We start from the raw sequence: 26,146 nt of genomic DNA on the forward strand, positions 1-26,146 counted from the left end.
TTACATCAACTTGTTCAAAGCCTGGACCTCTTGCTTTGCTTTTGTGTAGCCAAAGTCCAGCCTTTCCCTCAATTCTCTTTTACTAGGAGGTTTGGCTTTGTTATGCCAATCATCTACTGAGATCTGATTTTCTGGCCTCAGTTCTGCTTTTTGGCTTTGCCTTACCAGCACTGATGGACCTGACACGTCCACAATAATGCTCAGTTGTGGATGTGTCTGGTGGTGAACGTAATCTTTGAAGCATAGAGGTCACCAAGAAGTCATCAGTTCAGTCAGTTCAGTCACTCAGTTGTGTCTGACACCTTGCGACTCCCTGGACCGCAGCATGCTAGGCTTCCCTGTCCATCACCAACTCCCAGTGCCTACACAAACTCATGTCCATTGCATCGGTGATGCCATCCAACCATCTCATCCTCTGCCATCCCCTTCTCCTCCCGCCTTCAATCTTTCCCAGCATCAGAGTCTTTTCTAATGAGTCGGTTCTTCATATCAGGTGGCCAAAGTATTGGAATTTCAGTTTTAGCATCAGTCCTTCCAATTAATATTTAGGACTGATATCCTTTAGGATTGATTAGTTGGATCTCCTTGCAGTCCAAGAGACTCTCAAGAGTCTTCTCCAACACCACAGTTCAGAAGCATCAATTCTTCAGTGCTTTAGCTTTCTGGTAACCACCTCCAAAATTTTAGACTGAACCTTCAGTTTCACCGTCCATTTTTTGTTTCATTTCAGTTCAGTGGCTCAGTCATATCCAAGTCTTTGCGACCCCATGAATCGCAGCACGCCAGGCCTCCCTGTCCATCACCAACTCCGGGAGTTCACTCAAACTCATGTCCGTCGAGTCTGTGATGCCATCCAGCCATCTCATCCTCTGTTGTCCCTTTCTCCTCCTGCCCCCAATCCCTCCAAGCATCAGGGTCTTTTTCAATGAGTCAACTCTTTGCATGAGGTGGCCAAAGTATTGGAGTTTCAGCTTTAGAATCAGTCCTTCCAATGAACACCCAGGACTGATCTCCTTTAGGATGGACTGGTTGGATCTCCTTGCAGTCCAAGGGACTCTCAAGAGTCTTCTCCAACACCACAGTTCAAAAGCATCAATTCTTCAGCTCTCAGCTTTCTTCACATTCTAACTTTCAGATCCATACATGACCACTGGAAAAACCATAGCCTTGACTAGATGGACCTTTGTTGGCAAAGTAATGTCTCTGCTTTTTAATATGCTATCTAGGTTAGTCATAACTTTCCTTCCACGGAGTAAGCATCTTTTAATTTCATGGCTGCAGTCACCATCTGAAGTGATTTTGGAGCCCCCAAAAATAGTCTGACACTGTTTCCACTGTTTCCCCATCTATTTCCCACGAAGTGATGGGACCGGATACCATGATCTTAGTTTCTGAATGTTGAGCTTTAAACCAACTTTTTCACTCTCCTCTTTCACTTTCATCAAGAGGTTTTTAGTTCCTCATCACTTTCTGTCATAAGGGTGGTGTCATCTTCATATCTGAGGTTATTGGTATTTCTCCTGGCAATCTTGATTCCAACTTGTGCTTCTTCCACCCAGCATTTCTCATAATGTACTCTGCATCTAAGTTAAATAAGCAGGGTGACAAGATACAGCCTTGACGTACTCCTTTTCCTATTTGGAATCAGTCTGTTATTCCATGTCCAGTTCTAACTGTTGCTTCCTGACCTGCATATAGGTTTCTCAAGAGGCAGGTCAGGTGGTCTGATATTCCCATCTCTTTCAGAATTTTCCACAGTTTATTGTGATCCACACAGTCAAAGGCTTTGGCATAGTCAATAAAGCAGAAATAGATGTTTTTCTGGAGCTCTCTTGCTTTTTCCATGATCCAGTGGATGTTGGCAATTTGATCTCTGGTTCCTCTGCCTTTTCAAAAACCAGCTTGAACATCTGGAAGTTCACGGTTCACGTATTGCTGAAGCCTGGCTTGGAGAATTTTGAGCAATACCTTACTAGCGTGTGCTGCTGCTGCTGCTACGTCACTTTAGTCGTGTCCGACTAGCGTATGAGATGAGTGCAATTTTGTGCGGTAGTTTGAGCATTCTTTGGCATTGCTTTTCTTAGGGACTGGAATGAAAACTGACCTTTTCCAGTCCTGTGGCCACTGCTGAGTTTTCCATCTGTGATTACGTATCATATTTTCAAGATTTCTGTGGCTTCTTTGAATTGGCTTTAATTTTTAAAAAGAAAACTTTTAATTTGATATGAATATCATTGTAAAAAGTAAATTACAGATATAAGGAAGTATAGAGAGGAGACTACAATGTTCTTTTGATCCTGTCTCAGAAATAACCATAGTTAATATTTGGTGCACTTCTTCTTTCCATACACATATTTATGTAATTGAGATAGTCCTTTATGCATTGCCCACTTACCACTATGTCATAAATATTCTCCACTCCATAAAAATCTCTTTCTAAACATTTTAATTACTGCATAATATTCCATTGTATAGGTGTGCCATAATGTAAATGCCCCCATTATTGTACTGTTTAAACTGTTTTCATTTGTTTGGTTACTAGAAATAACATTAGAGTAATCATGTGTGTGTTAGTCACTCAGTCATGTCTGACTCTTTGTGACCTCATGGACTGAAGCCCATCAGACTACTCTATCTATGGCAAGAATACTGGAGTGGATTGCCATTCCTTTCTCCAGGGAATCTTCCTGATCCAGGGATGGAACTCAGGTATCCTGCCTTACAGGCAGATTCTTTACTGTCTGACCATGAGGGAAGCTGAAAGTAATCATATTTGCACATAAACATTTTTCTTATAAATTTAAAGTACTGATAACCTTTTTTTTTTTAACTGTAAAAGAATAGTTTTCTTTCTTTGTGCCTTCTTTGGATAAGAAGGAAACAACTAGACTGAGACAACTGTAGACCCTTAAATATCCACTGAATGGATAGGTATTGAAAAGTTGGTTTGCTCTCATTAAAAATGAATACATACAGATGTGGAATTAAGTAACACTCCTACTTATTCTTGAACACAAACAGTATGATAAAGAGAAGGGATATAGAGAAAAACAGATGAAACCGAAAAAAATTCTAGGAGTTAGAAAACTGTTCTTTGCCCCAATGGAACACTTCCATTGCCTTACTAAAGAATATATAGTTGACCTTTGAATAATAAGAGTTTTTATTTAATGGGTCCTTTTATATGCACATTTTTGGTAGTAAATTAAACAGTACTACACAGTTCACAGTTGCTACAATCCATGGATGTGGAATCTCATATACAGAGTATTAGATCAGATCAGATCAGATCAGCCGCTCAGTCATGTCTGACTCTTCGCAACCCCATGAATCACAGCACGCCAGGCCTCCCTGTCCATCACCAACTCCCGGAGTTCACTCAGACTCACGTCCATCGAGTCAGTGATGCCATCCAGCCATCTCATCCTCTGTCGTCCCCTTCTCCTCTTGCCCCCAATCCCTCCCAGCATCAGAGTCTTTTCCAATGAGTCAACTCTTTGCATGAGGTGGCCAAAGTACTGGAGCTTCAGCTTCAGCATCATTCTTTCCAAAGAAATCCCAGGGCTGATCTTCAGAATGGACTGGTTGGATCTCCTTGCAGTCCAAGGGACTCTCAAGAGTCTTCTCCAACACCACAGTTCAAAAGCATCAATTCTTCAGCGCTCAGCCTTCTTCACAGTCCAACTCTCACATCCATACATGACCACAGGAAAAACCATAGCCTTGACTAGACGAACCTCTGTTGGCAAAGTAATGTCTCTGCTTTTGAATATGCTATCTAGGTTGGTCATAACTTTCCTTCCAAGGAGTAAGCGTCTTTTAATTTCATGGCTGCAGTCACCATCTGCAGTGATTTTGGAGCCCAGAAAAATAAAGTCTGACACTGTTTCCACTGTTTCCCCATCTATTTCCCATGAAGTGATGGGACCAGATGCCATGATCTTTGTTTTCTGAATGTTGAGCTTTAAGCCAACTTTTTCACTCTCCACTTTCACTTTCATCAAGAGGCTTTTTAGTTCCTCTTCACTTTCTGCCATAAGGGTGGTGTCATCTACATATCTGAGGTTATTGATATTTCTCCCAGCAATCTTGATTCCAGCTTGTGTTTCTTCCAGTCCAGTGTTTCTCATGATGTACTCTGCATATAAGTTAAATAAGCAGGGTGACAATATACAGCCTTGACGTACTCCTTTTCCTATTTGGAACCAGTCTGTTGTTCCATGTCCAGTTCTAACTATTGCTTCCTGACCTGCATACAAATTTCTCAAGAGGCAGATCAGGTGGTCTGGCATTCCCATCTCTTGCAGAATTTTCCACAGTTTATTGTGATCCATACAGTCAAAGGCTTTGGCATAGTCAATAAAGCAGAAATAGATGTTTTTCTGGAGCTCTCTTGCTTTTTCCATGATCCAGTGGATGTTGGCAATTTGATCTCTAAGGAGGGTCAAATGGATATTTGACTGGTCAATGGTCAACTGTACTCATTTTTTAGTGTCTCCACTGAGGCAGAAACTGCTAGCTAGTGACAAAACTCCTTTGCTCTTCTTTCTGTATGCACAGCTAGATAGACTCTATTTCCCAACCTTCCTCACAAGTGTGGCCAAAGGAATATAGCAGAGTGATGTAAGCCTCTTCCAGCCCTGCTCCATAAAAAGTTCTCATTTTCAATCTGCTATTGATCTACCTCTTGATGTAGATGACCACAGGGACCTTGGAAGCCATCAGTTGCAGGTGGTAGAGCCCCCAATGGAAGAAGCTTGATTACTGAATCTCTGCTTAGAAACAATTATCTGCCTATTGGGCTACCAGAAACCTAGGCTTATTTCCAACAAGTCCTTATCCCTTACTGTCCACATCCAACCTATCATTAAGTCCTTTATTTTGTCTCCTATGTACAGTCTATTCATTTCTCTTCATGCTTTCCACCAATTCTTTTGTCCAAGTTAGCATATCATTTTTTCCTGGGCTGATCACATAATCTTCTTTTTTTAGTTCTTTTTTAAAAAATTGGAGTATAATTGCTTCATAATGTTGTTACTTTCTGCTGTACAATGAAGGATATCAGCTATATATGTGTATATGTGTGTATGTGTGTGTGTGGTGCGTGTGTATTTACCCTCCCTTGTAGGCCTCCCTCTCATTTCCCACCCCTTCCCACCCATCTAGGTTGTCACAGAGCACCAAGCTGAGCTCCTTGTACTGTATAGCAAGTTCCCACTAGCTATCTATTTTTCACATTGTTGTTGTTGTTCAGTCACTCAGTTGTGTCTGACTCTTTGGCACCCCATGCACTGCAGCACACTAGGCTTTGCTGTCCTTCACTGTATCCTTGAGTTTGCTCAAACTCATGTCCATTGAATCGGTGATACCATCCAACCATCTCATCCTCTGTCTCCCCCTTCTCCTCATGCCCTCAATCTTTCCCAGCCTCTGGGTCTTTTCCAATGAGTCAGCTCTTCCCATCAGGTGGCCAAAGTATTGGAGCTTCGACTTCAGCATCAGTCCTTCCAATGAATATTCAGGGTTGATTTCCTGTAGGATTGATTAGTTTGATCTCTTTGCAGTCCATGGGACTCTCAAGAGTCTTCTCCCAGACCACAGTTTAAAAGCATCAATTCTTTGGTGCTCAAACTTCCTTGTGGTCCAACTCTCACACGACTGCTGGAAAAACCATAGCTTTGACTATGCGGACCTGAGTTAGTAAAGTGATGTCTCTGCTTTTTGATATGCTGTCTCGGTTTGTCATAGCTTTACTCCCACGGAGCAAGCCATGGTAGTGTGTAAAAAAATCCATTCTGACTCCTTTCCAGTTTATCTGATGATCAAAGGGAATTTTCCCAAAGTGCAAATATGATGATATTACTTACCTGATTAAAATATTTAGGTAGCTTTCCATTGCTTTAAGAATAAAGGTGCAAATTCTTCAGTGGTACCCTGTCTAGCTTTATCTTCTATCCTCTTATGTTTTCAGCTTCACCTACACTGGTATTCCAGTCCCTTGGACTCCGTCCCACAAAATACTTCTTCCCTCCCAAGGGCCCTTGTGTATGTAGATCCTTTTCTGAACATCCTTCCCTCCCTTTTTATTTGGTTATCTCCTTCCCATTTCCAATAGCTCAGCTCTGGAAACATTTTTCAAGGGATGCCTGGGTAGGTTATTTGATTTCCCCCATTATAGACTTTTGGAGCACCACCTGCCTTTTTGGTAGAATCTGTCATAGCTGCAATTTTACATTTGTTTGTGGGATTATTTGATTATTTGTTTCCCCCAATTACTAAATTTACTAAAAAACAGGAAGAGTATTTAAAAAGCCATTGTATCCATGCTTGTGGAAAGATTAAAATAAGGAGAGACGTAAAGAAAGGTTGGGGAAATGAAAAAACTGATGGATGGAGTGAGATTTGTCACCACATTATTCAGTATTAGAAGTCAGGATCTTGGTTAATTTAGGAGCTACAAGGTTTATGAGGTTTCTCGACATGTCCCTTGTTGTGTTTTACTTCCTTGCCTTTGTGTGTAAATTCCTCTCTGCAGGAATAACTTTTCTTTGCTGGGACAAACTCATTCCACCTTTCAGACAAGCTCTGCTTTCTATGATGTCCCCCAGTCAGGGTTAAATGCTCTCCGTTGTGCTCCTGGTAGATCATATTAAGGCTCTAGAGAAAGATAGGTCTTGTTTCCAGTCTTGATCCTGCTCCTGCTTGACATCTGGCCCTAAACAAGTCATTAAATCTGCTTCTTCACCAGTGAAATGGAACTAAACTTCATTGTTTAAAATGGAACTCCTTCTTCATTGGATGAATATGAGGAATGAGGTAATGGACTGAAAGCTAAATAGTGTCTATTGAAAAAAAGTTGAACTGATATTATTGTGTTTAATTTTTTAATCATGTTGTAAGTTCTTTGAGGCCAAGGACTATGTCATATTTACCTTTGCTCCCTTAGTACTTAGCACAGTGCCCTGTGTATAGTGGATGTCCAGTTGAATGTTTACTGAAGTGAATTACACTGGAATTATTATATAAGGCCTGGAGCTGGGATGTAACCAGGGGTTTGGAAAGCTTATCTCTTTGAGGTCTTTGTAAAAGTTAAAGTGAAAGTCGCTCAATCATGTCCGACTCTTTGCGACCCCATGGACTATACAGTTCATGGAATTCTCTAGGCCTGAATACTGGAGTGGGTAGCCTTTCTCTTCTCCAGGGGATCTTCCCAACCCAGGGATTGAACCCAGGTCTCCCGCATTGCAGGCGGATTCTTTACCAGCTAAGCCGCAAGGAAAACTCTTATTAACGGCTAATCAACAGATCTTAGGAGGAAATAGAAGCAGATAATCACCGCTAAAAGACAAAGTGGAGGAACAGCACGTTTAATTACTGTAAGAACACACCTAATAGAGGCAAGAGGTTGAAAGAGACTTTTCAACTTTTGAGGTTGAATCAGAAATTAGCAACTTTTAAATACACAATTGCTATTAACAAGATTAATTGATACCTATGCATTGTGCTGCCAAATTTGAAATAAAGGGTTATCTCCTATACCTTTTTTCCCTGCCTATGCAAATATTATAAGGGTCAGATTAAATATTCTTTTCTCCTTTCAGGCTGCAGTTCATGGGGTCGTGAAAAGTCCTAGGTGCAGGACTACTTCATGTGATCAGGGATGCATCCAGGCTTTGAGCAAAGCCTATACATATTTAGAAGCTCACTTTACAGGAAAGAATACAAATTATAAATGCAAAATTAGACACAAAAGGGAATTATTATTTAAAATAACAAAACAAATCACAAGATTTAAAAGCTGACAGCAAACATCACAAAGTCTAGGAAAATAATATTTTTTATTAATTAGCTACCAGAAACTCCTTGGTAATACTTTTCCTCCTACATTTTGAATACATATCTTTTGATTGCCTATGGCCACAACTTTGTAACATCATTTCTTTTTCTTGAAATTTTAATTTCATATTGGAGTATTATTGATTAACAATGTTGTGTTAGTTTCAGGTGTACAACAAAGTGACTCAGTTATAAATATACATGTATTTACTCTTTTTAAAATTTCTTTCCAATTTTAAAGAGTAGAATTCCCTATGCTCTACAGTACATCCTTTCTTATAGAAAGAATAGAAAGATAACCCAATCTTTCTTCTGAATGGTTGAGAACAATTTTAAATTGACAGATTTACAAAAAGATTTCTTTGGTTTCAAGAGCCATTTTGGCAATGTCATACAAAATTTTGAAATTGTTGTCAAATTTAGAAACCTCTAGCAACGTTCTGGAGAAGGCAATGGCACCCCACTCCAGTACTCTTGCCTGGAGAATCCCAGGGACAGCAGAGCCTGGGGGCTGCAGTCCGTGGGGTCGCTAAGAGTTGGACACGACTGAGCGACTTCACTTTCACTTTTCACTTTCATGCATTGGAGAAGGTAATGGCAACCCATTCCAGCACTCTTGCCTGGAAAATCCCATGGACGGAGGAGCCTGGAAGGCTGCAGTTCATGGGGTCGTGAAAAGTCGGACACGACTGAGTGACTTCACTTTCACTTTTCACTTTCATGCATTGGAGAACGAAATGGCAAGCCACTTCAGTGTTCTTGCCTGGAGAATCCCACGGATGGGGGAGCCCGGTGGGCTGCCATCTATGGGGTTGCACAGAGTTGGCCACGACTGAAGCGACTTAGCAGCAGCAGCAGCAAGCTTCTATCATATAAGATATATTCAACTGTAAATCACTCCTAGTTTTCTTGTTCAAGAACTAATGCTAAACACCCTTTGAAATGGCCACATTCACTTACTAATGAGTTGTCAATCACCTTTTTGTGGTGGTAAAATTATCAGTTTTAAGTTTTCTTTACTGATGTTAGTGTTCCATTTCAAAGTAGCAGGACTCTTAAATTCCATCCCAACATGTCCACATGACTCATTCCTTTTTATTAATTTGATCAATGTAAACATCTATTCATTTTTTCTACTTGAAATTTATTTCTTCATTTCAGTGAATTACAGTTTTGGGGGGACTATAGATTTGGGATTCTTTACCACTGAGCCATCTGGGAAGCCAATTTACCCATCGTCCATGGTAAGGAGCAGCGGCTGCGTTTTACTGGAGAGGCTGTGAAGAGATACCCCACGTCCAATGTAACAGAAACCCAAGTAAGACGGTAGGTGTTGCAAGAGGGCATCAGAGGGCAGACACACTGAAACCATACTCACAGAAAACTAGTCAATCTAATCACACTAGGACCACAGCCTTGTCTAACTCAGTGAAACTAAGCCATGCTGTGTGGGCCCACCCAAGATGGACGGGTCATGGTAGTATGTCTGACAGAATGTGGTCCACTGGAGAAGGGAATGGAAAACCACTTCAGTATTCTTGCCTTGAGAACCCCATGAACAGTATGAAAAGCCAAAATGATAGGATACTGAAAGAGGAACTCTCCAGGTCGGTAAGTGCCCAATATGCTACTGGAGATCAGTATAGAAATAACTCCATAAAGAATGAAGGGATGGAGCCAAAGCAAAAGCAATACCCAGTTGTGGATGTGACTGGTGACAGAAGCAAGGTCCGGTGCTGTAAAGAGCAATATTGCATAGGAACCTGGAATGTCAGGTCCATGAATCAAGGCAAATTGGAAGTGGTCAAACAGGAGATGGCAAGAGTGAACGTCGACATTCTAAGAATCAGCGAACTAAAATGGACTGGAATAGGTGAATTTAACTCAGATGACCATTATATCTACTACTGCGGGCAAGAATCCCTCAGAAGAAATGGAGTAGCCATCATGGTCAACAAAAGAGTCTGAAATGCAGTACTTGGGTGCAATCTCAAAAACGACAGAATGATCTCTGTACGTTTCCAAGGCAAACCATTCAATATCACAGTAATCCAAGTCTATGCCCTGACCAGTAATGCTGAAGAAGCTGAAGTTGAACGGTTCTATGAAGACCTACAAGACCTTTTAGAACTAACACCCAAAAAAGATGTCCTTTTCATTATAGAGGACTGGAATGCAAAAGTAGGAACTCAAGAAACACCTGGAGTAACAGGCAAATTTGGCCTTGGAGTATGGAATGAAGCAGGGCAAACACTAATAGAGTTTTGCCAAGAAAATGCACTGGTCATAGCAAACACCCTCTTCCAACAATGCAAGAGAAGACTCTACATATGGACATCACCAGATGGTCAACACCAAAATCAGATTGATTATATTCTTTGCAGCCAAAGACAGAGAAGCTCTATACAGTCAACAAACCCAAGACCAGAAGCTGACTGTGGCTCAGATCATGAACTCCTTATTGCCAAATTCAGACTTAAATTGAAGAAAGTAGGGAAAACCACTAGACCATTCAGGTATGACCTAAATCAAATCCCTTATGACTATACAGTGGAAGTGAGAAATAGATTTAAGGGACTAGATCTGATAGTGTGCCTGATGAACTATGGTTGGAGGTTGGTGACATTGTATAGGAGACGGAGATTACGACCATCCCCATAGAAAAGAAATGCAAAAAAGCAAAATGGCTGTCTGGAGAGGCCTTACAAATAGCTGTGACAAGAAGAGAAGCGAAAAGCAAAGGAGAAAAGGAAAGATATACGTATCTGAATGCAGAGTTCCAAAGAATATCAAGGAGAGATAACAAAGCCTTCCTCAGTGATCAATGCAAAGAAATAGAGGAAAACAACAGAATGGGAAAGACTAGAGATCTCTTCAAGAAAATTAGAGATACCAAGGGAACATTTCATGTGAAGATGGGATCAGTAAAGGACAGAAATGGTATAGACCTAACAGAAGCAGAAGATATTAAGAAGAGGTGGCATGGCAGGAATACACAGAAGAACTATACAAAAAAATCTTCACGACCCAGATAATCACAATGGTGTGATCACTCACCTAGAGCCAGACATCCTGGAATGTGAGGTCAAGTGGGCCTTAGAAAGAATCACTATGAACAAAGCTAGTGGAGGAGATGGAATTCCAGTTGAGCTATTTCAAATCCTGAAATATGATGCTGTGAAAGTGCTGCACTCAATATGCCAGCAAATTTGGAAAACTCAGCAGTGACCACAGGACTCGAAAAGGTCCATTTTCATTCCAATCCCTAAGAAAGGCAATGCCAAAGAGTGCTCAAACTACCACACAAAATTGCACTCATCTCACACGCTAGTTAAGTAATGCTCAAAATTCTCCAAGCCAGGCTTCAGCAATACGTGAACCATGAACATCCAGATGTTCTAGCTGGTTTTAGAAAAGGCAGAGGAACCAGAGATCAAATTGCCAACATCCGCTGGATCATGGAAAAAGCAAGAGAGCTCCAGAAAAACATCTATTTCTGCTTTATTGACTATGCCAAAGCCTTTGACTGTGTGGATCACAATAAACTGTGGAAAATTCTGAAAGAGATGGGAATATCAGACCACCTGACCTGCCTCTTGAGAAACCTATATAAACCTTTAGAACTGGACATGGAACAACAGACTGGTTCCAAATAGGAAAAGGAGTATGTCAAGGCTGTATATTGTCACCCTTCTTATTTAACTTAGATGCAGAGTACATCATGAGAAATGCTGGACTGGAAGAAACACAAGCTGGAATCAAGATTGCTGGGAGAAATATCAATAACCTCAGATATGCAGATGACACCACCCTTATGGCAGAAAGTGAAGAGGAACTAAAAAGCCTCTTGATAAAAGTGAAAGAGGAGAGTGAAAAAGTTGGCTTAAAGCTCAACATTCAGAAAACGAAGATCATGGCATCTGGTCCCATCACTTCATGGGAAATAGATGGAGAAACAGTGGAAACAGTGTCAGACTTTATTTTTCTGGGCTCCAAAATCACTGCAGATGGTGACTGCAGCCATGAAATTAAAAGACGCTTACTCCTTGGAAGGAAAGTTATGACCAACCTAGATAGCATATTGAAAAGCAGAGACATTACTTTGCAAACAAAGGTCCCTCTAGTCAAGGCTATGGTTTTTCCTGTGGTCATGTATGGATGTGAGAGTTGGACTGTGAAGAAGGGTGAGCGCTGAAGAATTGATGCTTTTGAACTGTGGTGTTGGAGAAGACTCTTGAGAGTCCCTTGGACTGCAAGGAGATCCAACCAGTCCATTGTGAAGGAGATCAGCCCTGGGATTTCTTTGGAAGGAATGATGCTAAAGCTGAAACTCCAATACTTTGGCCACCTTATGCGAAGAGTTGACTCCTTGGAAAAGACCCTGATGCTGGGAGGGATTGGGGGCAGGAGGAGAAGGGGACGACAGAGGATGAGATGGCTGGATGGCATCACTGACTCGATGGACGTGAGTTTGAATGAACTCCAGGAGTTGGTGATGGACAGGGAGGCCTGGCATGCTGTGATTCATGGAGTCGCAAAGAGTCAGACACGACTGAGCGACTGAACTGAACTGAACTGAAGTGATAGATTTGGGGGGATTATAATTCAATTCTCATTGTCAGAATAATTTCTAGTGAGTTCTTAATGAAATATATGAAAAATATTTTCATGATATGGTGCATTTATAAATGCATATGCTACATACACTGTTCATTGAAGAACAATGTATTCAAAACCCTAAAGGATGATGCCATCAAAGTGTTGCATTCAATTAGTCAGCAAATCTTGAAGACCTGGCAACGGGATTGGAAAAGTTCAATCCTCATCCCAATTCCCAAGAAGGGTAGTACTAAAGAATATGCTAATCATTGGCAATTGCACTCATCTCCCGTACTTATAATCTTGCATGCTAAGACTTCAGCATTATGTGAACTAAGAATTTCCAGATGTCCAAGCTTGATTTAGAAAAGGAAGAGGAACCAGAGATCAAATCACCAACATTTGCTGGATCATAGAGAGAGCTAGGGAATTCCAGAAAACATCTACCTCTGTTTCATTGACTACATCAAACCCTTTGACTGTTTGGATCATAATAAACGGAAAGCTCTTAAAGAGTTAAGGATACCAGACTATCTTACCTGTCTCCTGAGAAACCTGTATGCGGGTCAAGAAGCAATAATTAAAACCCTATATTAAACAACTGATTGGGTCAAGATTGAGAAAGGAGTATGACAGTGTTGTCTGCTGTCACCCTGTTTGTTTAATCTATCTGCTGAGCACATCATGAGAAATGCCGGGCTGGATAAGTTACAAGCTGGAATCAAGATAGTGGGGAGAAACATCAACAACCTCAGATATGCAGATGATACCACTCTAATGGCAGAAAGTGAAGAGGAACTAAAGAGCCTCTTGATAAGGGTGAAGGAGGAGAGTGAAAGAGGCAGCTTAAGACTAAATGTTAAAAAAACTAAGATCATGGCATCCAGCCCCATTACTTCATGGTAAATAGTAGGGGAAAAGGTGCAAGTAGTTATAGATTTCCTCTTCTTGGGCTCTAAAATCATTGTGGATGGTGAATGCAACCATGAAATCAGAAGATGTTTGTTTCTTGGCAGGAAAGCTATGACAAACCTAGACAATGTGTTGAAAAGCAGAGACAGTACTCTAACAAGAAAGGTCCATATAGTCAAGGCTATGGCCTTCCCAGTGATCACGTATGGTTGTGACAGCTGGACAGTAAAGAAGGCGAAGCACCGAAGAATTGAGTCCTTCAAACTGTTGTGCTGGAGAAGACTCCTGAATGTCCCTTAGACAGCAAGAAGATCAAAACAGTCAATCTTAAGGGAAATCAACCCTGAATACTGGTTGGAAGAACTGATGCTAAAACTGAAACTCCAGCATTTTGGTCATCTGATACTAACAGCTGACTCACTGGAAAAGTCCCTGAGGCTGAGAAAGATTGAGGTCTGAAGGAGAAGAGGATGTCAGAGGATGAGATGGCTGGATGGCATCACCAATGCAATGGACATGAACTTGGGCAAACTTTGGGAGATGGTGAGGGACAGAGAGGCCTGGCATGCTGCAGTTCATGGGGTTGTGAAGAGTTGGACATGACTGGGAAACTGAGCAACAACATGTTACATAATTAAATATATTCCTGAAAAGGTATCGAATAAAAACCAAATTTTTTGGTTTTCATTTTACACCTCTGATGATTGGGAGAATTTTTCATAGATTAGCTTCTGGCTCTTTCAAAACTTGTTTTTCTTCTACTACCTACTCTGGTGCTGGATAGTGTGTGAAATTGTTAGTTGCTCAGTCATGTTTGACTCTCGTAGGACACATTACACTGTGATAAGACCCCTAGCCTTGAATCTCTGTGCATGCTGTTAGGTAAAATCAACATGGAGGGTGGGTGGTAGGAATATTTTTAGAAGATATTCCTATACCAGACAGGACCTGGAATTAAACATACATAGAAGTGATTGTGAACTATATAGGTATATTTCTCTAAGGCGGAGTTAAATGTACTTTGTAACTCAATTTCCTGGGCTGGATTCCCCTAAATCCTTATGACCATCCCAGTGCTACCTAACACAAGAAGTATGAAAGGGGGTACCTAAGAAGAATGATCAGACCTAACCCGTTTGGCTAAAAGGTATTGCTTTTTCAAATTTTACAAAAATAATATGATAACATGGACATATTGTAGCTTCAGAGCCTTGGAAAGGATGATGCAAGGGAAAGGCCTTGAAGCTTTAGCTTTACTAGCTTCCATGAAAATTCATCTTTGAATGGCAACTAATTTTATATAAAACTCTATAGTTGGACTTGTGCTCTGGAATCAGGCTCATGGTGTTAAGTGTATAATACCACTGTACATAATATCTTGCGTGTCTTTGCATTGAATGAACATGTTTGGGGCCTGATTTGCTAAATGAGTGATACACAGAGGAGAAGAAAACTTGGGTTTTTGCCAGAGAAAGGAAGGGGCGGGGGGAAAGATGAAGAACCAACAGAAAAAGGTTCAGGAAAGGCTTATGTAGTATGAAACCATCAGGCCATGTGCTTCTGTGGTCAGAATCCAAGCAGTGTGGGTATTGCTGCCTGGCAGACAGTCCGTCAGCAGCAAGAGCTTACTGAGGTTTGCAGTAAAAGTTTCTAGCTCCCTGACAACATCCCGTATCAAGCCTTAGTCTCTCTTCTCTGCCTGAGGGCTTTCTCCAGTGCCAGAAAGCTCACCCCACTACAGGTAGTTGTAACTGTGTGTGTGTGGTATTAGTGCCCCGGGGGTAACCCTCCCACAGGGATGGGAGTCTGTCTAGGCAGCTTCTGGTGGGAGGCTTTTGAGGAGAGTTCTACACTATATCTCAGAGGATCCCCAGAGGAACGAAGTACTAATTTGCTCACAGAAGAGACCCACTCATTTACTCAGTTATTAGCATCTCTCCCTTCCCTGACTCACTTTCCCTAGTTTCTCACCTGTGCTTCCTAAGTTAACCTGTCAAACTTCCCACACTCAGTTCTGTGACAGGGTCTTCTTCTGGGGCAACAGAAACCAAGACACCTGGTTTAAGTCACTTTAAGAAACACAATATAAACATTAAAAAACATGGAATACAGTTTCTAAAGGAAATAGTTTGGTATTCAACAAATTATTTATTTGTGTTAAATGCATCTGTTTAAAAAGAATGCTGAGATTCTGATGAAATTAATTTAGTTTCTATGGGAAGATAAAAAAGAACCAAATTATTGCGTTCAGGGCCTTAAAATTCTCTTGCGTTTATAATCCAACTCTGGCTTATTAAACGGGTCTGTGCTCTGTTAACATACACATGCGCTTATAATATAAACAGCTTAAATAGACATCTGTGTTGACTACATATAAATGGCAGTTAACTTTTTGCCTTGTTTCTGTTCAACAATCCTGATATTTTAGTCTGCTGGCCAGATGAAACAAGATTGGTTTTTTGGTACCAGATGTGTCACAGTTTGCATTTGTGTTTTGCAGGTGTTCCCCCCAGCTGGGAAGATGGAAACTTGCCCTCTCTCTGAGATGATGAGTCAGGATAGAAATACAAATGTGTTAAAAATAATTCAACATATTAATGGAAGGCCTTGTCCCTTGTGGGCTTCTTATGTGTAACATATGAGTAGGCCAGCAGCTGTTCTATATTTTAAAGGAAGAACTAGAAAGTTAGAAGCATACATGGCCATTCAAAACATAAGCAACTGCTTGCAATCATGGAAACAAGGTTCAACAATAAACTTGTAATTGTGAAGCTTCCCCTCAAATAGTAATCTCATTGGGTTGTGTTCAGATGGTCTTAGGGTATTGAACAATCTTTCTATTTCCATCCTTTGCATTTACTAAAACAACTTCCTTGTAGAGGCAGAGTGGTAGAGATAACTATATTCTTTAGATAAAAATGGGGATTGATTTCTAGCTTATTTCCACCCTCTAATATTTATATATTTTAAATCACAGTAAAAAGTCCTAACTTTTTTTGGGGGGGTCATTTTTCAAATTGAGGATGAGATGAATTAAGTAAGTAAATGATGTCATCATAGTACTTATTTTGGCTGCACTGGGTCCTCAGTGCAGCATACGGGCTCTTTGTTGGTGCACTTGGGCTTTCTCTAGTTGCAGTGAGTGGGGGTTTATTCCCTAGTTGCAGTGCAGAGGCTTCTTATAGTGATGGCTTCTCTTATGGAGCACGGGCTCTAGGGTGCGTGGGCTTTAACAGTTGTGGCGCACAGGCTTAGTAGCCCCACAGCATGTGGGATCTTAGTTCTTGAACAAGGGATCAAATTCATGTCCCTTGCATTGGAATATGGATTCTTAACCACTGGACCACTAAGGAAGCCCCAGGGAGATCATTTTAACTTAAACATTGTGAAAGAGCCAAAAGCCCCACAGTTGGCTGAGTTGTTAATAAAATATGGTATCTCTTATGTTATTTCAAGCCTCTAAAGCAAGAATGCTTTAGGTGATGAGGTGATGATGTTCGTTGTTTGCTCCTTCAATAAACACCTAATGAATGTTAACTGATATCAGGACTGGCAGTAATCTTTCATTAACCCGTTACCTTCCACTGATCTTATGGGAGGAAGGACTCATTGTCTTTTGGTCTAGTTTCTGAATGAGGAGAATGCTAACCCCTTTCCACCCTTACTGTCTCTCTCAAAGCTCCCCTGTGCAGACACTTCTGTTTGTACCTTTAGGAATAGGCTTTCTTTTCTCCTTTTAAAAATTTCTAAGCTCTCAAGTATAGTAAAGTCTACATGATTGGTCCTTGAGTTTCAATTTCTAGAGTTCAGAAGTATTTTGTGTAGCAGTTATTTTCGTCTTGCTGGAGTTTTTTTTTAGAGAACAAATGAGCAAAGTTTAACAGACTAAATCAGAATCAGGTTAGTACCTGTGCTATTTCAATCTTTTTACAGTTAACAGCAGTGGTGACAACTGCTCATGGTAATCAGCAAAGCTGGTCCACAGTTTGGGGTGGATACTGCAGGAAGCAGCTTGGAAGGAAAGTGATTGCTTGTTGGTGTTGAAATTTGGAGTATAGCCAACAAAAAGAGCCCTAATCTAAGTCATAAGACATTCATTTAAGGCACAGTGCTATTGCTCAATAAACTGTGACCTTGAAAGTCTTTTTTAAAAAGTTTTGTTTATTTATTATTGGAGTATAGTTGCTTTACAATGTTGTATTAGTTTCTATTGTGCAGCAAAGTGAATCACATTTAGGTCACCATAAAGCACTGAGTAGGTTGAGCAAGTGTTAATAACTTGGTTTCACCAGGTGCCATCTAAGTTTAGAATCCTATTATTATTAAAAAGAAGTGTAGGTAATAGGAGATTTTATGTTTAGAAGAGATGAAGTCTGCATATTGTCAAAAACCTATTTAAGAGGGAAATTTGGCAGCTTGAAGGGAAGTTATTCCCCTTTTGAGAAGTCTTAGCAACCAAGAGGTCTTTTCTAACTGCTATCGGAAAATACCTCTGTCCAGTCAGAAAGCATGAAAGTTTCAGAACCCAGGTATGGGCATTGGACTGGTGATGGAAATTACTGGTTCAGTCTTCATTATTGAGGCTTACTGAGTAAGAACATGTGGTTTTTCTGGAAGCATGTTCGGAAGTGTGAGAACCTATGACTTGAATTTTTTGCTGGCAAAACAAAGTAAAATCATTTTCAGTTTAACATGAGAAATAATATTTCAGTTAGAATCAGTAGAAAGGAGCAAAACATGCATAATTGAACAGTGAAAACTAAAAAAAGTTATTTTGAATTGTAATTTAAAAATGTATAGCTAAACTGGATTATTTCTCATATCCTTGTCCCTAGCAATGAACTCTCATTTTGAAGACATGTTTTGGGGTAGGAGCTATTAGTTTTCTTTTTTACCAATGTCCAGTGCTTCCCAAGGGAGAAGGCAATGGCACCCCACTCCAGTACTCTTGCCTGGAAACGCCCATGGATGGAGGAGCCTTGTGGGCTGCAGTCCATGGGGTCGCTAAGAGTCAGACATGACTGAGCAACTTCACTTTCACTTTTCACTTTCATGCATTGGAGAAGGAAACGGCAACCCACTCCAGTGTTCTTGTCTGGAGAATCCTAGGGATGGTGGGGCCTGGTGGGCTGCTGTCTATGGGGTCGCACAGAGTCGGACACGACTGAAGCGACTTAGCTGCAGCAGCAGCAGCAGCAGTGCTTCCCAACAGCCACTGCATACAAAGAAGACCCAAAGGTTGTAAAAAGTTTGGCAAAAAGAGCCACCTTTTTTCTCAATGTAGCTCAGGTATAAGGAATAGTTATAGTTTTTAAAGATGAAAAAAATACCTTGTTTCAATATCCTAGTTTTATGTATAAAGAAACCACAGTGCCAAGAAGCTAAGTCTCATAATTCGTTAATGTTAGAATTGAGACTCAAACCTTGGTTTTTCTATGCTCCATCACACTGTTAGATGTTGGAAGAGACTACCATAGAAGCTGCTCAATTAATGTTTGCTGCTGAATAATAATGACTCTGATGATGAATTATTTTCATAATTCTTATCCATGGGAGCTGGTTTAAACCAGTGATTCTCATGGAGGAGGGAAGGTGGGAGTCACGTGTAGTTTGAAAACAAAGCTTTGCTTTACTGCTTTGGTTTGTTTTCAGTGATGATATTTACTTTATTTTGAATTTCAAATTATGTTTGAAAAGAGCATGAGATTCTTATGTTTACTGAGGACAATTGTACCTGTAAAGTGACTCATGTGTTAGCTTCTTTCAGGATTTTGCTTCTGTGAATAAAATTTATTTTTTACTTGCTCTTCCTTTTAGTTAAAAATGAAACTAAAAACGGGTGATTTAGACTGTAATCAGTTTCCTTTTGGATACTCCAGATACAAAGAAATTGCAGGTGGAAACAACCTGTCAACTATGTATCAACTGATGAATGGGTAAACAAATGTGGTATATTTATACAATGGAATATCACTCAGTCATAAAAAGGAGTGAAATACTTACATATGTTACAACATGGCTGAACCTTGAAGACATTATGCCAAGTGAAAGAAGCCAGACACAAAAGGACATCTATTGTATGATTCTAGTTGGATGAAACATCTAGAATAGGCAAATTCAGAGAGATAGAAACTAGACAAGTGGTAACTCCCACCAAAGCTTGTGGGAAGGGGGAAAGAGGACTGACTGCTAATGGGTACGGACTTAATTTTTGAGTGATGGACATGTTACAAAACTAGGTAGTAGTGATATCTGCATAATATTGTAATATACTAAACGCCACTGAATTGCACACTGTAAAATGGTTTTATCCATATTTTACAATTAAAAAGAACAGGGACTGCATGAGTGACATTTTATCAACCCTTTTCATGTGTTTATGACTTGTGAATAGGACTAGGTGTTGCGATGAAAGGGAAACCATCTTGTTTGCAGTTAATGGCTTCTGTAGGTCCCCAAAATATATATATACATAAAATATATTATTATTTTATCATGCTGCTGCTGCTGCTGCTAAGTCGCTTCAGTCTTTTTTTTCTCATAGATTATATTTAACTTATATAATTACTATAATATATAATATATAATATATATAAATATATAAATAATATATTCTACAAAAAATATTTGTAGAATATATTACTGTGTATGCTTAGTCACTCAGTTTTTCCGACTCTTTGCAACCCCGTGGACTGCAGCCTGCCAGGCTCCTCTGTCCATGGGGATTATCCAGGTAAGAATACTAGAATGGGTTGCCATGCCCTCCTCCAAGGGGGTCTTCCCAACCCAGGGATTGAACCCAGGCCTCCCACATTGCAGGGGGAGTCTTTTACTGACTGAGCCACCAGGGAATACCGGGGTGGGTAGCCTATCCATTCTCCAGAGAATCTTCCTGACCCAGAAATTGAACTGGGGTCTCCTGCCTTGCAGGTGGATTATTTATCAGCTGAGCTACCAGGGAAGCCAGAAGTATATATAACCTAGGCAGGGGCTTCCCAGGTGGTGCAGTGTGAGAGGTGCAAGAGATGTGAGTTCGATCCTTGGGCTGGGAAGATCCCCTGGGGTGGGAAATGGCAACCCACTCCAGTATTCTTACCTGAAAAATTCCATGGACAGAGATGCCTGGTTGCCTACATTCCATGGGGTCACAAAGGGATAGATACAACTGAGCAACTGAGCACACAGACACATTTTAATACACAGATTATATGCACTTCTATAATTATATATATTTTAGGGGTAGAAGGTCAGGACTTATGCATGTCACCAGAACCTTACCACGCTGGCACCCTGATCTTGGACTTCCAGCCTTCAGACTGTGAGAAATAAATGTATGTCGTTTATAAGCCACTCGGTTAGTCTACAGCATTTTGTTATAGCAACTCAAACTGACTAGTACACCAAGTTTGCTTCTTCTGGTCAACTCCAAAGTGGTTTAGAAATGAATTTGTTTTCTCATCTCCTCCCCATAGATTTCACAATATAATAATTTTCTAGGGGATATCATAATCATTTGGGGAATTTTGCTTACTGTTTTTGTTTATATTCATAACAAAAATTTCTGAAAAAATGTAAAATATAGAAACTACTATACTATGTGATAGTGATTTGTTACTATGTAATAAACAACTACATTTAGACTGATCATAAAAGTAAAAACCAACACAAATATCTTCATTTTCTAAAGAAATATATCTTTATTGACTTTTTCCATTTTCTTACAAAGCAGTTAAAATCTCATTCTTGAACTTGCATGCTGTTCAATGTTATGGTGGCTGTCTCCTTATGAGACTGTCAGTGGAGCTGTGGTAAGTTTCCTTAAGCACCACAGAAGACAATCATTGCGTGGTCCCACTTTTCCAGAAAAGAATCCAAGTTTCACCAGAAAGAGTATGCTTAGCTCTCTTGAAGAAGACCAGTTTAGTGGATTAATGTCTAATTTACATACAGTAAGAAAGACAACCTTTGAATCTTTACAGATTAAATGCCCACTTTATACCATGGTGTAATTGTTTGAATTATTCATGAGTGTACAGTATATAGATGTAGATGAACTAGATATGTCTATAAATAAAATAGTGCTTTAAGATAACAAAATTCTTTGGCTGATTTAAATGCCTACAGTGGACTCTTTAAAAACACTAAAATGAAAATGGCCCCACTATTATTGTCAATCTTAACACTGAACTAGTACGGAAGGTTCCTATACTGTTGACTGTCACCATCTCCAGGTCCACTATATATTCTCTTGGTCCTGATAGCGACTTCACCAGCACAAGCATTGCACTTACAGGACTTGTTTGCTAGAATGAAAGAAAAAATGAGGGAGTGAGAGAATAATTTTTCCTCTATTGGAGTTTCTATTATTTGTGAATACACTTCCTTATAAGAATTAGGGGAAGAATTCTGAGGTAGGATTAAAGTCACTACTTAGTCCATTCTTGGAGAAGGCAATGGCATCCCACTCCAGTACTCTTGCCTGGAAAATCCCATGGACGGAGGAGCCTGGTAGGCTGCAGTCCATGGGGTCGCTAAGAGTTGGACACGACTGAGCGACTTCACTTTCACTTTTCACCTTCATGCATTGGAGAAGGAAATGGCAACCCACTCCAGTGTTCTTGCCTGGAGAATCCCAGGGACGGGGGAGCCTGGTGGCTGCCGTCTATGGGGTCACACAGAGTTGGACAAGACTGAAGTGACTTAGCATAGCATAGCACAGTCCATTCTTTGTTATAATCCTTCTTGAATCTTGTCTCTTGTCCACACAGTCATTAGTCTCAGATATAGGGACATACTTTTTTTGATAGTTCTTTGTTTTCTTTCATCTCTCTGTGTTAATTTTTCTCTTCACTTTTATTGAGTAGTTATATCAGTAAGAGACTGCAGTTCAAGTGAGAATGACTCATTATAGAGACTGCAGTTTATGTGAGAATCTGATATTTTTTGGACTGATAAAAAAAGTTGTCACCTTTCACTTCTCACCATTGTGGATCTGTTTATATTCTAATAGGTGAAGAGATATGTAAACAGTTTCAATAGAATGTGGCAAATGCTAAGATATGCAGGGATATGCAGGGTTACATGAAGATACATAGAGGCACATGTATGTGTGTGTTAGTTGCTCAGTCGTGTCTGACTCCTTGTGACCCCATGGGTTGCAGCCTGATAGGCTCCTCTGTCCATGGAATTTTTCAGGCAAGAATACTGGAGTGGGTTGCTATTTCCTTCTCTAGGGGATCTTCCAGACGCAGGGACTAAACTCGGGTCTCTTGCATTGCAGGCAGATTCTTTACCATTTGAGCCACCAGGGAAGTCCATATAGAGGTGTATACACACAGGAAAAAAGAGAGGGACTCTGAAGCATTAAGGGAAGGCCTTTGATTGCCTGAGGACAGTCACCCAGAATAATTGGGAGTTTTGTAAAGAAGCATGTTCTGGAGAAGTGGATGCAGTTTCATTTTGATGGACAATATGATGGGCACTGGAGACTCCAGAGAGATCAGTTTGGACAGGCAGGCAGGTAGGTGTATGGATCTGGGTGCCAAGAGGAGGGCAGGGATAGAAACAATGGATTAGGACTTTCGGTGTCACTTCAACTGTGTGCGTGCTAAGTTGCTTCAGTCGTGTCTGACTCTTTGTGACCCTATGGACTGTAGCCTGCCAGACTCGTCTGTTCATGAGATTCTCCAGGCAAGAAAACTGGAGTGGGTTGCCATGCCCTCCTCCAGGGGATCTTCCTGACCCAGGGATGGAACCCGAGTCTCTTATGTCTCTTGCATTGGCAGGCGGGTTCTTTAATACTAGCACCACCTGGGGAGCCCAGTCACTTCAACAGATGGGCATTAAACCAAGGGAGAAAATGTACACATGATAATACTGGGTCTGGGAGAGGCCAACATTTAAGGATGGGCAGAAGAGAAGCCATCGAAGGAAGCTGAGAAGAAATAGATAATTAAGTAGGAAACAGATGAACAGCAAGAAGTGCCCAATAGAACAGGGGAGGATGAAGGTGACTAGAACTAAAAAAATGCCTCTGGATATAGCAGTATGAATGCTGTTGGTGGCTTTTTTTCCAGAGCAATTTCAGTAAGGTAGTGGGAATAGAAGGCAGAAGAGTAACTAGGAAGTGAGAAAGTAGAGACTGTGATTACAGACTATGCTTTAAGAACCTTGGCTAGGAAGGGAGAACAGAGAGAGGAGGCAACATCTAGAGGGAACAAGTTGCATATGTAGGAGGTAATTAGAATTTAATACGGTAAGTTCCTGAAGGAAATGGAATGAAGAATATAGGAGTGAGTTGGCCTTGATGGATAGAAGTGAAAGTCTGTCTTTGGAAAATTCAAGCAAGAAAGATAGAAGGGGGACACATGGAGTTAAATTTGCAAGGGATAGGATGATAAGTTCAAATAATTCATGACTGTTGGTTTCAGTGGTTTCAGAAGAGTAGGAGGTGAGTTCACCTACTGAAAATGAAGGGTGACTCCATGGACATGAATTTGAAATTTGAGCAAGCTCCAGGAGTTGGTAATGGACCAGGAAACCTGGTGTGTTGCAGTCCATGGGGTTGCAAAGAGTCGGACATGACTGAGCAACTGAACTGAAGTACTTAAAGACTATGGGGACATTTGCAATCAGCGACTGAAAAGAAGGAACAAAAGAAAGTAATAGGATTGTTGAGCATACTGAGGACACCCCTGAGGATTTAAAATATTACCAGTCTGTGCTGACAAGGTGGGTACGAAAATAGATATGGATTATGTGATTGATCTAGGGTTACTGGACAGGGAGTGGAAGTGCTGATGACAGTAGTTCAAGGGTCCAATAAGAAGTTGATAGGCTGTAAGAAAATGGGGGATGGGGGTCAGAGGATTAACATCACTTTGAGAGTAAAGTGAGGGCATGAAAGAGAAGGAGAATTGGTCCCTGAGGGGATCACTGGAGACTAAGATTCTAGTGTGGAACTGTTCTGCATGATAAAAGTGTCCATCATGTGGCTATGGGGTGGTGGCAGAGTAACATGAAGCTGAAGTTCATGGGGATGACATGGCCAGAGATTTGTAGGCTAAGGTCCTGGATGACTATAATAGTGCCCAATTCTGAGTGATCTCACCTACTCCTTACACACTCTCCTTGAGTGAGCTCATCCATAGCCATGGCTTCAAGTATGACATATCTGCCAGTGGCTTAAAAGTCTATACTATGAGTTCCAAGCCCACATATCCAATACCCTACTCAGATTTACTTGGAAGTCTCAAGGCAACCAGTACTCCATATGTCCAAACTGAACTCCTTGGCTTCCTCTCCACACTAACTCCTTCTTCCTTATCTCAGTAAATGGTCCCACCATCTATTGTTGCTCAAGACAGAAACTTGGAGGAGAATGATGTTTCATTCTCCTTCACCTCCCCATAAAAAACAGCTTACCAAGTCATGTAGTTCTTCGTATATCATCATAAATCTGTCCACTTCTTTTGGACACACTGCTACTACCCTAGTCCCCCATCTTTTGAATTACTGATCTTTCCATTTCCATTTTTGCTCCACTTCAATCCAGGCTCTACAGTGTAGCCAGGGTTTTTTTTTTTTTTTTTTTTTAATGAAAAGTGAAAGTGAAGTCGCTCAGTCGTGTCCGACTCTTAGCGACCCCATGGACTACATCCCACCAGGCCCTCCGTCCATGGGATTTTTGAGGCAAGAGTACTGGAGTGGGGTGTGAAAACCTGATAGCAATTCCTCTTCTTGAAACCCTTAGTATGGTCTGTCATGCATTATGTGATATAGGCTCTGCTCATCTCTCCAGGTTTCTCTCAAATGACTCTGCCTATAGTACCTGGAGTTGTAGATCAACTTGTCTGCTTTTTATTGCTTCCATTTGCTAGTCTCTAACTGCTAGTCTTCAGTTTAAATCTACTTCCAGGAAGCTCCCAGACCACCACTACCTTGGTTAGGGTTGACATACAGTGTACGCATGAGGAATTTGCCATGTTCATTTGAAACATTCAGCACACTTGTGAACACTTGTTCAATGTCTTGACCATAAGACTCACTGGGGCTGAAACTGGTTTGGTTTTATTTACTGCTGTATCTCTAGAATCTAGCATGGTACTTGCCTCCTATAGGTAACAGTGATACCTTGAAGGTGTTGATTGAATTAATTCATTCATTTAAAAATATTTTTGAGCACCTGCAAAAGGCCAGGTACCATTCATTCTATGTGCTGTGCATGGAAAAGTGAACAGATAGACAATGTGTCTGCTCATTGCCCTCACATTGTAGTAGGTGACATAGACAAATAACTATTACAGAAGGTGGTGCTAGGGGTTATGAAGAAAAATAAGTCTCAGTAAGGGAGGGAAGATATTGGTTGGTGTGGGTGAAGGATGGTATTCTACCTTCAATTTAATGTATTACTTCTTTCTAATGTGTTCACTTTTCTAAGGAAGAAGATTTTTTCAGTATTCTCCCAAAAGGAATATAAATAAAATCCTATATCCCTCAGATTCTTTCAAGGATAAGGTCCAGTCTTATGCTTCTCAAGAAATTGTCTTTGACTCCTAATTCTTTGATGTCTTGGGCCATGGAATTAAACACAATTAAACATTGCTGCTGTTTTCATAGGTGTTAACTATGCCACAAAGTAATATTTAAAGCCCTTTGATATAAGGAACTGTGTATTACATACACTTAGCATGGAACTGAGCATATAATAAGTGTTTAATTAATGCCTGCTGATTGTAAATGGCCTCAGCACAAGTGGAATTTCAGTGAAAACATTTTGTAGGATTTTATACAACTACTT

At 40.5% G+C, this 26,146-nt stretch overlaps 1 protein-coding gene and 1 long non-coding RNA gene across 6 annotated transcripts in view; one reads left to right on the forward strand and one right to left on the reverse strand.

The window, feature by feature from the left end:
* The window catches only part of LOC109566091 (uncharacterized), a 476,832-nt gene that overhangs the window by 167,123 nt on the left and 283,563 nt on the right, over positions 1 to 26,146 (forward strand). The gene's annotated exons all lie outside the window — the stretch shown is intronic.
* Positions 21,021 to 26,146, reverse strand: part of EFEMP1 (EGF containing fibulin extracellular matrix protein 1) — a 69,619-nt gene continuing 64,493 nt past the window's right edge. For all 3 annotated transcript variants that reach the window (XM_070798687.1, XM_070798686.1, XM_019970177.2), the window contains one exon: positions 21,021 to 21,650. In XM_070798687.1, coding sequence (XP_070654788.1) covers positions 21,489 to 21,650 — 162 coding nt within the window. In that variant the 3' untranslated portion in view covers positions 21,021 to 21,488. The remainder of the gene's footprint in view (positions 21,651 to 26,146) is intronic.

This window comes from Bos indicus, chromosome 11 (genome assembly GCF_029378745.1).
Source record: "Bos indicus isolate NIAB-ARS_2022 breed Sahiwal x Tharparkar chromosome 11, NIAB-ARS_B.indTharparkar_mat_pri_1.0, whole genome shotgun sequence".
Taxonomy (NCBI): Eukaryota; Metazoa; Chordata; class Mammalia; order Artiodactyla; family Bovidae; genus Bos; species Bos indicus.